Source organism: Cupressus sempervirens, chromosome 9 (assembly GCF_028749045.1).
Source record: "Cupressus sempervirens isolate cs-2001-9-10 chromosome 9, ASM2874904v1, whole genome shotgun sequence".
In the NCBI taxonomy this organism is placed as follows: domain Eukaryota; kingdom Viridiplantae; phylum Streptophyta; class Pinopsida; order Cupressales; family Cupressaceae; genus Cupressus; species Cupressus sempervirens.
The window spans coordinates 264,137,573-264,156,061 of NC_143126.1; the positions used below are offsets into that span (position 1 = coordinate 264,137,573).

General features: G+C 33.6%; 1 protein-coding gene across 1 annotated transcript in view; it reads left to right on the forward strand.

Annotated features, from left to right (window-relative positions):
- LOC149538468 (uncharacterized) overlaps window positions 1-8,360 on the forward strand; it is a 174,364-nt gene extending 166,004 nt beyond the window's left edge. Inside the window, exon 7 of the mRNA XM_089799794.1 lies at window positions 8,032-8,360. Coding sequence (XP_089655920.1) covers window positions 8,032-8,126 — 95 coding nt within the window. The 3' untranslated portion in view covers window positions 8,127-8,360. The remainder of the gene's footprint in view (window positions 1-8,031) is intronic.
- Window positions 8,361-18,489: the final 10,129 nt, after the last annotated feature.

Here is an 18,489-nt window from a genome sequence, read left to right on the forward strand (position 1 = left end):
GAATCTCTTGGGTTCCTTTTATTCCCTTGCTCTTCTCCACAATTTTGCTGGTAGCTAAAGCTAATAATTTACTAAGCATTTCAATCTCAGGGCCTTCAACTACTGCAAGTGGAGTAGTGCTCGTCATGCTTGTAATCAAAGTCTCTAAGGGTGACTATGATGAACTAGGTGTATCTCTACTTGTGTCCTAAATTGGAATGACCAATTGTTCCTCTGTAACTTTTTGACCATCATCCTTTTGATCCAAGGGTTAAAGTGCCAACCCATCATTAGTACTAGCCCTTTGTTGCTTTGTCTCGTTTACTTGTTGATCGATAACTGTTTCTACTTCTATTTTTGCATGCTTTAATTGTGGTGTGAAATGAGAAATTTCTTGTGTAATTATCTTCCAATCAATTTGCAATTTCTTATCAACTCTCTTAAGTTCATATGCTAAAGTAGCCATATCTTCTCCTTCTCCTTTCCTTTTGTTTCCTTCTTCTTTCTTACCTTTCTCTTCCTTCTCTTCAGCCTCAGAACTTTTGTATCCAACCAAATTGTGAACAATGGGTCCTCAATCATTAAACAAATCTTTTGATTCATCAACAGTGATATTGGTGCCATCAATATTCATTGTGTTTGTACCAATTATTATTTGTGGTGTTTCTGACACTGTCACTTCTACATCTTTCATCACAATATCTTCCTTTGCCTTTTTTGAAGTGATAGGGGCCAAAGATTATATTTCTCCCCCTAAGAATATTCTTACTTCCTCTTTCTAACCAATCTCTAGAGCCATAGGACTGTTTGTCTCTTCTGCAAGTGGTTCTAATGTTGTTGTTGCAATTTCTTTTCCAACCTCTTCTATGTAGGCTTTGTTGATAGGGTCACTAAGAATCTAATCCATAAACATTTCAATATCTCTAATAACTTAATCTTTTAGTCCTCCCATAATCCATATTAACCTCATTTTATCTCGCATATGTGGATTTAGCAAATGCATTATTCTTTACATTGAAACATTTTATTACTTCTCTCAAGCTTTCTTCATCTTTCTTCAACCTTAACCTTTCTTCATTCAACCTATCATATTGCTCTTTAGGTAGCTCGCCATGAATCGAAAGAAGTGGGTTCTTAAACTTTATCATATACTGTATTAGTGTCACATCTAGGTTTCTTTGTTCATATAAGGGATATCTATCATAGAGTTGCTTAAACTTCTTAAAGATTTTTCTCATTCAATACAGATTCATTTAGATTTTCAACTCTTGGTTTCCGTGAATCTTTCTTTTTACTATTTCCCTCTTCTTGTTTTTGTTGTGGGGCTTCAAGGGTAGCTACTTGTCCTCTCATCTTTCTTCTCGCCCTCAACTCTGGTTCGGGGTGTGAAGCATTCATATAGTTTCCCTAATACAAGCCATTCCAAATTTGTGAGACCTCGCAAGGGACCTCTTCGCCAGCGTCACTCCTCTCATAGCACTTAGCTTCATCACAGGGCCTGTGATAGCTGCACTAATCAGTCGTTGTTGGACTTTTTTCCTACGAGGAAAAAAACCTAATCTTTTTTGTGATGTCTCCTGCTTTCTTCTTTTGTTGTGCTTGTTCTTTTGTGGACATCGTTTGGTGCTTCGTTTGTCTGCTATTTTTTTGGCGTAAGCTTCCAGTCCCATAGACCTTTGTTGTGGTCTTTTGTTGGACATTAATAATATTATCACATCTTATCTTATCTACCTTCATAAGTGGTAATTACCTTCTGCCTCTTACCAGGTCCAGTAGCCATTTCTTTAATTCTCTTGGATTTAGGGGCTTCAACTAGCTCTTGTTTTACTTCTACCAATCTCATGGACCTTGTAGAAGTAGTTGTCTGAGTGTGTGTAATACTAACATCCTCTTCCTCTATGGTCTGATCCAAGACAATTGTAGGAGTTGAAACAACTTGTGGTGCAAGTGTAGTGTAGAGGCCTTCAACTGATAAAGGTGGAGCACATGATAAGATATTCTCTTGTCCAATTTGTTTCATTCAAGATATAATTTTCTTAACTATTGCAAACTCTTGTGGAGTCATATCAGTATCCTTCATGATCTTCTTTATTTCACTGTCCACTCTCCTAGCAAATTTTTTTGAATCTTCACTTGATAGGCTAGCTGCATGTTTTCTTCACAAGTTCCAAATCTAGAACTATTAGGATTTACATCTGCATTAAGAATCCTTTGGGCGTATGCCTTAATTATCTCCTTAGTAATCTCACAACCAAGAGGGTCAACATATAGAACTCTAGGTGTGACTTCCTCCATGTTTGTCAAATTAGTGTCAACCATAAAGCATAGTTCATCTTTATACTTCTCAACCATGGATCATGGTATCCTCGTCCTTTGTTTCATCTCAATCTGAAATGTCTTCAAGATAAGTGCTACACTACTCTCAATCTTGTCAATGGGATGTCTTCGATGCAAGTCTATAATCTTATGCATTATGCATTTCTCATTGTTCCAATCAGCTAGGGACATGAATGAAAATCTCTTCAAAAGGTGGAAAAACATGTAAGTGATCAATGACTAAAATCTAAACTATCTATTTCTTACTTTCTTTATCCTTTCAAGGTTTTCAATCAATTGAATTCTCAGGATTTCACCTAGATTCACTTTGGTTCTCTCCACACACATATTGTATGCTCCATGCACAAATCTTTCTAGTAACTCATCATCTCTAGATCTTAAACATAACTTGGTTGCAATAATCCTGCCTACAAACCTTACATCGTCTTGTTTTATGTTTCTTATAACTATGCCTCTGCCATTGTAAGTTGATTGGGTGCTCTCAATTACAATCTTCTTGACATTTTTCTCATTTAGTGGAATGGAACCTTCATTACTCAAACCAGTAATTTCACGAATGAAATTTGCTCAAATTTCAACTACATTATCTCCTAACCAAAATTTATCGTCATGAATTCTGCTTAATATGATCTTAGTCCAATCTTCATTACCAAATTCATAGTTAAACATATACTTCACAATATCATTCTAATCTAAATGTTCAAATCCATCCTTGAATGACATGACATGCTTGTATGCCTTGTTGAATTCACTTGATATGTTGCTTTCTCCTAGTGTCTCAAACTTGCAGCGTGTGTAAATCCTAATGTCCTCTAAATACAACACACCATAAAACATTTGTGAAAATGTGGTTGTGGGGTCATCCTCCAATGGTGGAATAGGGTTTAACTTAATATTAGGTCAAGGTACTTCCTCAATATTATGGACCATGGATCCTTCCATTTCAACAGATTTGAAACTTTACTTCACAAATTAGTTGTGCAACAACGTAAATACCTTTAATTGACAATTTGGGGTTTTTTGCATGTAGGCAGTGAAATACTTTGACAAATTCTCCAAACTATTGATGGATTTCTCTCAAATTTGCTTCTAAGGACTCTTTAACTTCTTCCACAATCAAATGGTACTCAAAAATATGATTTCATCCTTTAAATTCTTTCCAATTTACTTCAGCATTAATTGTGCAAGTACGCAAGTTTCAAAAAGTTGTTCTTATTAACCAAAGAACTTGTTTCTCTTCGCGCACTCACATATGAACTCAAAATATTATGTGCTCTTAGGTTTGGCTTCCTTATGTCCATATCATCTCATATTAACTGTGCAAACCTTGATTCAATCATGTAGGGGTTTAATAATTTTTTGATGCTGATTTCCCTTTATCTTTTATGAAATGATTTTTTCAGATAGATAGGGGTTTGTTAGCAACTATCACTGACTTCAACTTGTTTTCAGGTGTGTCATTATCTTTCTTTTCTAACCAAATTTGTGTGCATGCTGGAGTCTTAGCTTTAACAAATGTTTCATTGAAGTTTTCTATATTCTCTTTCACATTTCCTTTTTGATAGTCACTACTATTTTCATTCCTTCTAACATTGTTCACGTTCCTTCTAAAGTTTGGAGTTCTCATGTTATTCCCCATATTGTTTTGCATTCTCATTTTGTTCATTCTACAAAATCTTGTTGTGTGTCCTAAATTGTTGCAAATCTGACATGCTATCATACATTGTTTCCATATCTAGGTCATGACTGATTGGTCTGTAATCTGCAATCTCTAGCAATATGTCCAAAGTTGTTGCAGTTATAACACATCACTCTATTTATCATCACATTAGTTCCTCTAATAGGTCTACTAGCTGTGGGGTTAGTACTTTGATACATAATATTATTATTAAATCTAGATTTCCTACATTCACTAGCTCTATTTTTGTAAGTATAACAATAACCAAAGATAGGGTTAGTATACTTACCTATACAGTCCTTTTTCACATGATCAAATTCTTGCATGCATAACATTTTCTAATAAATTGCCTCCTTGCTCCTTTAGATGGTTCAGATTGTATTGGTACATCTTCAGATTTGTAATGCCCCACTAAGGGATCCAAAATAATCAACCTAAATTTTTACTAAGTTTGCCAAACAATTTTTTTTTTTTAAACATGAAAGATAGCTCACTCACATCTAACTAAGTGCACAGTTCCTCCCAACCGTCAATAGCATCATTAGACCATCGTGGGCCCTAGCCATCCCCCGTGCGTAACATCCCAAGCCACCGAAGAGATCATCGACATTATCATAGTAGGGATGTCACTCCTAAAACATACTACAACATATGCATAAAGAGATCTAACATGCAAAAATAAAGCATAAGATGATCGTACAAAATAGATAACATCATCTATCACATGTTAATCATCAATATAAAGAAACATACTAGTAAATAACATCCATCATAATGATCCAAGAACCAGAATGAAGGTAAATGCCAACAATGAATGCTCCAAACACGGTGTCTACGGACGGATCTCAAATGGTAAGAGTGAGAAAACACTACCACCCGACTGCGTGGAACCTAAATGGCCCACTCCCACTGTGCTGAGGAGATAGTCTTAAGTCCCAAACAGGATATCAAATCACATAACACAAGATAACAAAGCACATAACACAAGTACTCTATAAGTCCAGGAATCCTAAAAGTACACTAACTCAAGGTTCTAACATAGAATGACATCTAATTCCCATAATTGGATGAAACAATATGCATGCCCGAATTCCAAATTACAAAATTGAAGATTCATTCATAGAGAATTATTCGGACACACATAACAGACATGATGAAGACAGGAAGAGAAAGAGCATAATAAAATATGTGAAATAATCACGAGTGCCTACCTGGACACTGATGCTAATTCGCTACGCCTCAAAAAATTGTAGAGAAGCTGCTCCTCTCAGAACCTTCTCCTTTTCGAAAATTTCTTCCTTCTCCAACATTTGCAATTCCTTCAAGAACCGAACTCCCTCGAGTGACTAGGAGTGCTTGTAGAATCATATGAGGATGTCAAAGCATATGAGCTTGTAGAAGCATATGAGGATTTAGAAGCATATGAGCTTGTAGAAGCATATGAGGATGTCTATACACACTAAGAGAGCTTGTATATAAAGGCCTCTAAGATGCATCTAGAATGTGTCTAGAAAGAACTAAGATATAAGCATGACAACTACGCACATATCTTCCATGATAAGAAGATAAACATGATGAGGTGTCTAGAATGTTGTAGACACCATGTGCTCAAATAATGTGTTAACTCCTAAGTGTAGACAACACGTGCATATTAGAGTGCAAACTCCTGTGTGAATAAATATTAAAATAATGCACATTAATTTATTTAATATTCACATGACTTTTTTTTAAATTAATTTATTAATTTTAAATCTCATGCACTCACTTTATTAAATCCACTTGTTTTATCTTAATATATTTTAATCACATGCACGCACTATGCGATCTAGAATCTTTTAATATATTTTCCACTTTCAAATTTATTTTCAAAACATAATTGATAAAATATTTATTAACTTATATAATAATATTATTTAGCATTTACTTAAAAATGAACTCTAAATATATTATTATTAAATTAAATAAATATTATCACATTCCAAATTTAAACTTATAATTTTAATCTTCAAATTTAATTCTTTTTATTTATTTAATTAATTTCCCAATTAATTAAAGAAAAGAAAATATTAAAATATCATAATAATAATTTTTCATTAAATTAAATCATTAATTAAATCTTTTAATTAGACTTAATTAATAAAAAATACATCAAAGACTCATAAAGTAAAATACAAAAACTCATCAAAGCAAAACGCATACAAAATCAAACCAAAAGGGTTAATATCACGAATTACGTCATCCGACACATTCGGAGGGTACTCGACTTAGATACTTGTCCTAATTTTCAATTAGGACAAATGACTTAAAGGGTTGAGATTTGGACTTGAGAATTTATCTCCCCTCTCTTACCATTGAGATAATGCGATAGGGTACGCTCATCCTGGCTATTCAGGGAAGTCGATACCTAGTACCTGCAACCTACATAAAATCTACACATGTACATACACAATATATACTAAGCTAAATAGGCAATGGCAGGAAGTGGTGCATCGTGTAGATCCCGATTAGTAGGTGACTATGACTCCCTTCCTTAACCACATCAGAAATACCATACATAAAGAAAACAAACACGCACACCATACACATACAAGTATGGGGTAAGTATTTATAAAAAATACATATGATAATAAATCATCTAACTAATCATCATCAATAACTGAAATCACTGAATAATCATCATGCACACATGAAATATAAAGTACCAAGTAATCTCATTATGTAATAAACTGAATGTAAAAACAATATCTAATAATCTCAAAATAAGGCCACTAATAATCATCAACATAAACCTGACCTAAAAGAGTTTAACAATGATTGCAAAAATGCGAACTAGGGGCAGGCACTACAAGATTATTTAGAATCAACCTTGTTCAGATCTTATTGTTGTTCAGGTTTTTGGACCACAAGATTTGGTTCCTAAGTAACCACAAACCTCTTTAATGATTAACCTTCATAGTAAACAATACCATTCTTATCATAGGAAGGTCTTTGTGCCATGATATGCTCATCAATATTTTCACTAGTTGAATACAACTTCTTAAGACATTGCTTTGTCTGTGTAAGTTCTTTCACAATAGTATTGTACTACTCAAGTTATGCATATTCTAGCTTTGAAATTTCAAGTTCAGATCTCCCCTTGGTAAGTTTGGATTTCATATCTACAAATTCTCAAATCTCAAATTTGATTCAATCTTCTTATCATCATCTTTCAAACTCAATTTTAGATTTCTAATCTCTAGTTCATGCTTCGAGATCTCATTTTCTTTCTTAAGCCTTGAAACTTCATCACTATCCTTGATTTGATTATTAGACTATTTCTTGCATCCGATAGATTCAATCTTATCTTTTAGCTTCTGAATGTAGTCTTTTGCATTTTCATATTTGTCCTTCAGAATATCTCTTTCCTCTATGATTACATCAACTTGATCAAGAGCTTCTTTAAGATTCTTTTGTAATTGATCCATATCCATAATGATCTTACCCAAAGTTGCTAGGCCTTCTTTGAGTAACCATGCTCTGATACCAATTTTTAAAAATAGGAAATACTCAAGCGGGCGGGCGGGGGGAATCAATCTTTCATAAAATTTTACCCAACTATGAATATCTTTTACAAATATGTGTATAATTAAACTAAAAAGTAAAACATAACAGTAACACAATGTAAGTCATAACTCCATTATTTGTTAACTAGAGAAACCCTAGCCGAGGGAAAACCCTAGTGGCAATGGTACCCACAAAATGATCCACTAATCAAAAGTGTCTCATGAAAGATATTGACCCTGTTAGGAGTCAATTACATATGTATAGTGTCTTGGTCCTTATTAGAAGATTAGGCCTTGTTAAAAGCCTCAACCCTATTAGGAGTTGTTATTACAATTACAAATGTATGCAATATGAGTCCATTGCCCACACATGCAATATACAGTAATATTTTGTACATAAAGGTATTAGATAGATAAACATTTGACAATGTTGATATCTTCTATATCTGATTTGTCCTTTGTACCTCATTGTGTTGTGATGTGGAGCCTAATCAGACTCGGAGATTTATTCGGTGCAGTTTCCCCCCATATCATTTCTACAGGGTCAAGGGGCAGCACCCCAGTTAGCCAAAAATGACTCACTATTGTAAAAGACATCGACTTCTATTTTTCTATTGGATGACTTATTCTAGCCTTATTTTGGTAAGGGGCAATAGCTTGTATTAAATGGATTACGGTTAGGGATTTCATAATGTATGATGAGATTGTAGCTTCTTGCAACGGTATTGAGCTATAAGGGATTGCAGATTGTAATCACTGGATAATAATAATATTGGACTTGTTGTTGGTGGACGTAGCCCAGGGATTGGGTGAACCACATTAAATCCTTGCGCCTTGTGTTCTCTTCTGTGCGGTTTATTATTTTCTGATATTGGTTATATTTGCATGCAACTATTATTTCTATCTGTGGTTAATCTTAACACATTGTACACAACTTCACATGTTCTGATATTTCTCTGCTTTAACATCAAATTCACATCATAAAATAATAGCATAACACTCACAAAAAGCATCACACAACTTCACATCCAAAGTTCTTTCCTTTATACCAACTTATTCTGTTATATCGGCTTTTATTTCTTTGCATGTGTCCCAAAATACAGAATCATACTTTTCTCTCTTAGGGTTAATATCTAGGATGTTGTCCCTAATTCATTGAGTAATTATTTTGGTAAACATAATAATTCCTTAAATTAAAATATCTCTTTTCTCAACTTTGTCTTGTTTTGCCTATGCATACTTGTAATCACTAAATCTTTAATATCTATATCTATACTGCTCATAGTGACTCACACACATAGGTATGGTATCCTATATTCTATCATTCCTCTAGGTAAGTGCACACATATCAAAACAGGGTGTGTGAACTGTGCCAACCAAAAAGGTGTTTATATTGATAGTTAAACTCTGTGATAATTAGACAATTTTCTAAGTCTTTCAACCAAAATTGTATCTCCATAATATGTTGACTCAAAATAGATAATATGTTTCCATAAATGACAACCTAAATACATTTTCATGTTCTCCTCTTAGCCAAATTGCCAACACAAGATACCAAAACTAACAAACTAGTAAACGCCAACTAGGCCTGGAGCCAAAGCAAGAGTAGAAGCCCCACTAAAAGCATCCCCAACACAAGCGGCTGGAGCTTACAACAAAGGGGTGATGGCACGAGAGTTTAAAATCAATGAAGAGAAGGAAGAGACGTTAGAATTCCCAAAGGTAAATGTTGTGCTTTAATTTCTATAATCAGAGTTACTAACTTTTTATTTTTTTATTTTTTTATTGGTAATGGGGCCGAAGCCTAGATGAATTATTATTAGTTCCTGCCAAAGGCATGATACTAATGCATTCATTGAATTCATTTTCTGAACTAAATTGGCCAATCACATTAAAGAATTAAACAAACTTGTAATGTTTATATTTATGTTTTATTTTACATAATTATATATATCTCAATTTTCTAGAATCCTATTGGGCTATACTAATTTTGGCACAGAGTAAAATTAATTTTCATCAACAAAAAATAGATTTTTAACTTGAGTCTAATCAAAATTTATGAGTCTTATCTTTTTGTAGCTTGTCCTTTGTACCATCATACATCTCTTTCAATTAATAAATATATAAATTAAAAGTGCATCATCGTTATCTACAAATCACAACTTCAAAAATAATTAAATGGATTACCTAACATATTAATCTAAAATAGTTTTAAAATAATATTATGTTTTATATTATGAGTTTTTAATTGTCTTGCATATGCCAATAATATCAAAACTTAGAGTTTAATTGTAATGATAAATTTTATATCTATACTATTTTTTTATTATTATTCTAATCATTTTTACTTTTATGTTAAGACTAGACTTTAAAAAATAATAATCTTAGTGATCTTGCTAATTCTTGGATTCTAATTTAGTTGAAGGCCCATTATTTTTTTCCCAATTATAAATTAGAATATATATATATATATATTAGTTTTAAAAACTTTTATAAACTCTTAATTTTAATTCTAAAGTAAACACGCTAAGAGTTCTTAACCCTTGACTATATAGCATAAAATATACACCTCATTTAACTATTTTTTATAATTTATTAGTTAATTTAAAAATCACAAAACCACTACTCCATAATTTTTAAATTATTTAATAGACTAGTAGTTGCACATTTTTGTACATGCAATGATGAGCTGATAAGAGTGATTTGTTTTGTTGAATGAGAAAAATTGATCACAAATAGTAAATAGAAAAAAATTTAATGATTTCCCAAAATTTTAATAAGCAGAAGCAACAACATTCTCCCCAGGAGAGCCCGTAGACGACTGGCCCCCAACATGACCAAGAAGAGCATCAGATATAGGGGCAGGGGCAGGAGAGGGAGGGTCCAGACCAGAAGTCCAGACTTCCTCCGCAACCACTGGCACCGAATATTCGTCAGCAGGGGGAGAGTCATCCACAAGTTCCAGGGGCACATCCATGGACTTGAGCACCGTATAGCGCTCAGAAGAGGCCCTTGACCACCAGGAAGGTGGTCGCTTTGATTTGGTCTTCACAACAGCACAACGAGCAGCAATGTGACCTGTCATATGACATTTTCTACAGTGAAAAGGGATACCTTTGTAATCCAACATTTGGATCCAGGAGCCTTGCAAGAAGGCCAAACAAATCTTCTCTAGAAGGCCCTTTGAGACATCCATCTCTACAAGATTTCGTGCACACGTCAAATGGAGAACATCAGAAGTGTCTGAGTCCACATATAAAAAATCACTGATAGCATCCCCAATAGTTTCTAAAATAGAATCTAGCCAAAGATGCATCGAGAGATTTGGAAGCCAGACCCAGATAGGAACCATGTTAAAGGATTCTGTAAGAAGATCATAATTCATATGCCACAGTTTCGCCATAAGTGGATATTTGTCCTGCCATGAAAAACTGTTATCACACATAGTAGTCTTCCTATCTTTAGCACTTTCAAACTTTACTATGAAGAGAATCCTTTAGCATTTGGAAAGATGTGGACACCATGGTCTAAAATTGGTTCCCAATGCTTGGAGATCCAAGCATGGAGATTAGCAAGAGAGGGCTAAAAACCCTGAAAACGAAAAATAGCAGTGAGAGAAGAGAACTCTTCTACCGTATTGAAAATATCATCAACTATTTCTTGGTCTAGAAAAACCCTTATAGGGTTTGAGACACTTATAGGGGAAACTTCACAGGGATGAGAAGGCCCAGAAAAAAGACCGACATGAGGGACAACACCATGTAGACCAGCTTCAAAGGTAGCCACGTTACCAAAAGTCCTACCCCCAGAAGACACAGGAGAGGCCATCCCAAGAGACCCTGTAGCACCGGGAAGAGCAATCGAAGGAAGAGGGGCGAAAGGAGGAGAATGAGCACGGACAGGAAATGCGAGCGAACAAACCCTAAACCCCCAGAAACTGACGCTGCAATTGTTGAATCCACAACATGCTTAGGGGCTCGCACAACAACAATAACAAAAGGATTTTGAAATTTGGCTGGAGCGTGCCCAAACACAGAGGGCGAAGGAGTAGAGATAGGAGCCATAGCGAAATACTAGTATAGAGTGTTGAATTAGTTTTGGGCTAAATAGTAGAAAAATGTTAGCCTTAATTGAACTATAACCTTAATTAAATTATAACCTTAATTATATCCTAAACCAAATTAAACATTAACCTTAACTAAAATCTAAACTAATTATATCATTACACACATTATCTCAAACTTAATTCTATTTTAATTGTAGCCATGAATACAATATTTCTCTTGTAACTATGATAGAAACTCAATCCTAATTAAACCCTAATCCTAACCTTACCTGAATCTTTACACTAAATCTATAGATTAGGATAATGGTAAGGGTTGGATTATAGTGAAATTATGGTCAACTTTAGGACATACATAATTTTAGTGTTAGGGTTTTAAGGTTTGGATTAGGTTGTGTATGAGTTAGGGATATGATTATTATTATACTATTGTTAGCACTATAGCTAGGTTTAAGGTTGTAATCATTATTTTAGGCTAAGGGTTAGTATTATGATTAGGTGTTAGGTTTAACTATATTTCTAATCAACCCTAATCTTAATAGTACTACTAACCCTAACCTTTAACCAAGTACTCGATTATAATTATAATTATAGTCCAAAATCTAACACTTACTGTAAGATTATTCCTATCTCAATATCCAATCATAACTTTTACCATAACTATTAATCTAAGTCACCTCATGACTCAACTATAATTATCATTCTACACTTAAAAAACCTAACAAAAATCTTGAGCAAAAACCTATGATTATTTTTAATTTACCCCTCTAATATTATTTCTAACTATAATATTAACCCTATCCTAAGCTTTACCTAATAATAAACATAAAGATATCCACATCTATAACTAAAAATCTAGTCCTAATCCTAAGAGCAACAATAACCCTACGGTTAACCTTGACCCAATCTCTAGTAGTAAACATGATGCAAATTTGCTAATCATAATCCTTACCCTTGATCCTGAGCACACATGAACCTGATAACTTAAGTGTAATTATCATTATAACAAAAAAAACCTAACTACAATCTTGAGAAAAATATATATTTCTAACCACAATATTAACCACTATCCTAAGCTTTACCTAGAAATAAACATAAATGTACTCCTAATCCTAAGAGTAACAATAAACCTAATGTTATTGTTAGAATGTTTGGAATAACTGAGTGGGGGGTGGCGAATCAATTATCCAAGGTCTAGATGTACTAATTGAACAAATAAATGCTTCAACAACTTCAGATCTAAGTATCCATTAACTCGACATCTATAGCACATTATCAATAACATTAACTAGCAGTACATTGTCCTAATTATAACATACTTGCATAATATAAAACATTAGCAATAAATCATTGCAAATAACATCCACACAAGTTGACACTAAGATTTAACGTGGAAACCCAATTTGGTAAAAACCACCAATAACATGTCACCAAATTTTCACTCTTCTGAAGTGAGCTCTGTTAGGAGCCAACCCTGTTAAAGGTTAAAAAATACACAGTTAAATGTGACCTTATTAAAGGATTTAATCACCTTGTTAGGAGTGGCCTTGTTAGAGGACTTAAAAATAAAATCTATTAGAATATCACCTTGATTAAAGGATTTATATATGACTGTTAGGTCAACCTTGTTTAAAGGATTTCAATACTGATACAATGGTTAGAAAATAACAGTAGGTTTTTATCTTACTAATACAACTCACTTTGCAAATACAGATCACAATTTGGCTCACATGTTGATCCACTGACTAGCCTCCATTGTCATCTTTGTCTTTGATTCACTTGGCAACCCTTCAAGCAATCACTTTTCACCTCTTCACAAGTCTTTCTAGCCTCCTACTTAAGTTCACCAATCAATAAGATCAACAACTACTCCAAACTCATTAGGTTAGACCTTTACCTCCTTAAATAGGTAATTTTGATCCTTTTCCACTTAAACATCACTGTAGATATTAGGATTTTGGTTAAATTCATCGAATTGTTCTATCATTTAGTCTCCTCTTTTCTCTTCTAGGAACTTCTCTAAACTTCTCCTTAAATCCTTGCATACAAATACTTAAACACGATTTCCCTTGTTTTAAATATTCCAAGTCATCCATCCTTATCTTCAAAACACTTAATATTTTCTAAGAAATTAATTGTGTTAGCTAGAAATCATGATTTCCTCATAATTCATCAAATGTTGTCCCTCGGTCAACACTGTGTTTTAACGCTCGATCATCACTGGGTTACTCGATTTCTACTGACTTTTTGTTTGACACATATACTAATGCTCGGTTGAGTCTACTTCTACTCTGCACATACTGGTACTTAGTCGACACTAGCATCACTCAACATATACTTCAATTTCCTTAATCTTCTACTCTTTTGCTCAGTTAAGCCTATACATTTAGTTATTCTTTGATCGCTTATTTAAGGCTTCATTACAACTACCCTCTTCACTTATAACATGATTAAATAATCACTTTATTTTGTCAAAGTTTAACTAATCAAGTGCCCATTGTAGTTTCCTCTCATAACTCAACCTTTCCTCTAGGTGCTTTTGTTATGACCAACTTTTCAAATCCTCTTAATCAATCATCTAGATATGGCACTCAAATCAGATAGAAATTTGTCTTACAAATTAGGTTTGACATCAATGACAACATAACAATTATTCCAATTGTAGTTTCCAACAATCTCCCTTTTGGAGTTGATGCAACACCTCTAGTTACCATGCAATCCAAAACATGTTCTACTTTGAGCAACCTCCCTCTGCATTTAGTATTTGATCTTCATTAATATCCTTAGTTTCATTCTGATTCTCAGCTTTATGTCCAACAATCTCTTTCTTTCAATCTCATTCTGTTTCTCATCCATCCAGCTCACATAAGATCATTTAAGAACATGAAATATGAACTTCTTTGATATACATTTGCCTTGTTTTAGCAACACCTCATATAAGGTTTTCTTCTTTGCCACATTTCTCACTAAATGCTATTTCTCCTTCTTCATGTATGACTTCCCTTTATTATTCACTTGATATACTTTCCCTTTATATGGTAACTCAATCTCTCCCTCTCTCTTGTTACCACATGGTAACTGAATCTCTACCTTTTTGACAACAATTCCAAAGACACTTTATCTATCTCATACATCTTGATCATGTAGATATCCTTATGTCACTATTAAATTCTTCATCTGTCATTTGTGCTCATGACTGATACACCATTTTATTCTCCTTCCTTCACTACTTTAGGGAACTCCTAAAGTAGGACTATCTGCATCAACTTGTAAGATATTTTGATCAACACATTTGATGCAGAGCTCCATCTTAGCTTAAGTAGCCTTGTCTAGGGGAATCACCCCTAATTTACCTCTTAGATGTTCCTGAGCATCCTTAGGTAAAGCTTTAGTGAAAATATCAGCTATTTTCTCCTTAGTGTTCACATACTCCAATCTCACTTCTTTGTCTTGAGCTAACTTTCTCAATTAATGATACTTGATTGAAATATGCTTAGTCTTTGTGTGCATCACATGATTCTTTGATATGTTTATAGCACATGTGTTGTCACAATAGATAACAATAGGATTAGTGATCTCTTCCTTCATCCCTTTCAACAATTGCTTGATCCACACAATATTTGAACAATTCACTATTGTTGCCACATATTCAGCTTCAACTGTTGATTGAGAAATGTAATTCTTCTTTTTACTTGTCCATGAAACTAGTCTTTTTCCTAGAAAGAAAGCTCCTCTGCTTGTACTATTTCTTTCATCAACATTTCTTGCCCAATCGAAATTAGTGAACACTTTCAATTCAAACTTGTCATTCTTCTTGTAATATAAGCCATAGTCTTTTGTTCCTTTCAGATATCTCAATATCCTTTTCATTGCCATCATGTGATTCTCCTTAGGATCTGCAGAAAATATTGCAACTATCCCAACTACCAGTGCAATATCAGGTTTGATGTGAACAACATATTGTAGTTTCCCAATTATTGATCTATACAATGTCTGGTTCACACTAATAGAATCATCATTCTTAGATATAGAATCATCATTCTTAGATAGATTATGTCCAAGTGTAATAACTGATTTTGAATCTTCCATTCCAAAAAAAATTAGTATCTCTGTGATGTTTTTTGATTGACAAATGAAGACACCTTGCTTCATTTGATATACTTGTAAATCAACAAAGAATTTGATCTCACTATACATAGGCACTTCAAATTCTTTCTTCATTTTATCTTCAAATGATTTGCATAATGCCTTTTTCCATTGAAACATGATATCATCAACAAAGATTTCAAATAACAATATCTTATTGTTACTACCAGTCTTCAAGTATAGATTTTGTTATCATTAGTTCTAGCAAATCCAATCTTCACCAAATAATTGTGCAACCTCTCACACCATGTTCTAGGGGCTTGTTTCAAACCATATAGAGCCTTGTGCAACTTACATACCATGTTCTTCTTGTTGGGGTCAAGAAATCCTTTTGCACATTTACTGTAAACTTCTTCCAATATTTTTATTCAGAAATGTAGATTTGACATCCATTTGATACACTTTAAATCTGTTATAAGCATAATAGGCAAGTAGTGTTCTAACTTCCAATCTTGCAACTAGGGAAAATGGTTCACCATAATCAATTCCTTCTTGTGCATATCCTCTATATACTAGTCTACCTTGATTCCTTGTGACTTCACCTTTTTTATTTAGTTTGTTCCTGAATACCCACTTTGACCCAATAATATTTTTGTCATTAGGTCTGGTTGCCAGTGTCCAGGTTTTTTTCTTCTTTATCTACTCAATTTCTTCATTCATTGCATGAATCCAATCCTCATTTTCGAAAGCATCTTTTACTAATTCAGATTCAAACTCACATAGTAAACATGTATCACTTTTGAGTCTTTCCTTGTCATAACTCTAGATTCTTTTTTACCAATAATTTGCTCAGTTGTATGGTGTCTTCTCACATACTTTTCTAGTACATGTTATTTCCTTCTTCCTTCTTCTACAGGTTCATCTTGAAAAATAATTTCAAGGTCATTTTGTCTCTTTGTATTAGGTTCTAGTTGCTCGACATTGTATTCTTGATGTTCTACTTGTTCTGCATGTACCTCGACATCATTTTGTTGTTGTTCGACACCTATAGTCTGCTACTCGACAACCTGTTGTTGCAACCCAACCCAACATTCACATTTTGTTGTTAATTTGTAACTTTGTTCTCTTTCTCAATTAAGGTGTAGAAAGAACCTTCATTCACATATATGAATGTGTTATAATCTTTAGGTTTTGTCTTGCATTCAACTTCATTTGTTTCTGCACATTCATTAGCTTTCACATTTGTACTTTCCACAACTTTGTTAGTGTTAGAATTCAAACACTTATAAGCTTTTCTCTTAGCAGAATATCCTACGAATATGCCTTCATCACTTTTAACATCAAGTTTCCATTTCTATTATCCTTTAGTTAATAATATTTGCCTCCAAATTTTTGAAAATACTTCACATTAGGTGCATATCCATACCACAACTCAAAGGTTGTAACATTTGAACCTTTCTTGACTTGCAGTCTATTCAAAGTATAAATTGTTGTACTTACAACTTCTCTCCAATATTTCTATGACGCATTCTTCTCCATCCTTAATGTTCTAGCATAGTCCATGATTGATCTATTTATCCTTTCAACTGTTCCATTTTGAGGAGGGGTCATAAGTGCTGACATCTACCTTTTGATTCCTCTACCATTATAGAATATATTGAATTCATTAGAGATGAATTTGCCACCTCTATCAAATCTCAAGCATTTCAGACTCTTTCATGTTTCCTTTTCAACTCTGGCCAAATAGATTTTTCTTTAAGAAACATCATAGTCGTCATCCTAGAATAATCATCAACAAATAGAATGAAATATTTGTCTCCACAATAGCTTTGAACACCAATAGGTCCACAAAGATTAGTATGAACCAATTCCAAAATGTCATTAGATGAGTATATCTTGCTCTTGAAACTAGACTTTGTCATTTTCCCCAATTGACATTGTTTACATATAGCATTATTAGGTTTCTTCAATTTTGGCAATCCTCTTACTCTTTTCATCTTACTAATGCTTATCAAATTGTCAAAACTCACATGACATAACCTCTTATGCCATAACCATATATATCTTCATATTGTGCAAACAAACATGTTTCATTAGATAAATATAGATAGAACAAGTTACCTTTTGTTTGATCACTACTTCCAATCAGTTCATCATCAACATCAAATATCTTGGCCTTCTTGTGATGGAATTCAACTTTGTATCCTAATTTGTTCAACTATGAAACACTCAACAAGATATAGTTAAGTCCTTCAACCCAATAAACATTGTCACACTTGATCTTGTCAGTCAATTGTATTAATCCTTTATCTTTCACAAGACATGGTGCATTATTACCAAACTTAACACAACTACCCTTGTATGGTTTCATTTTTACTTTTATCACTAGTCATGTGATGAGAACAACCACTACCAATTATCCATCTATCACCTTTATTCACGTATGATATTAATGCAGTTTTCTCATCTTCATCAGAATCTTCTTTCATAGCAACATAGTCAACTTCTTCATCATTCCTTTTAGATTCATTATCAGTTTCTTCTTCAACAATATAACAAGATTTTTTACCTTTGTCTTTGTAGTCCTTGTTTCTTTTGTTATCTCTATCATCTCTTCTGCGTTTGTAGTTGTTTTCCCTTCTTTCATCTTTGTCTTCTTTGTCAGGATATCTTGTAGCAATACGACTGACTTTGTTACATGAAAAACAATTATAGGAAGTTTACCTTTGTATTTTCCTCTACCTCTTGGAAGTCTTCTAGCTATCATTGCTTCAAGCTTGCCAAGTTCATCGTCAGAAACATCA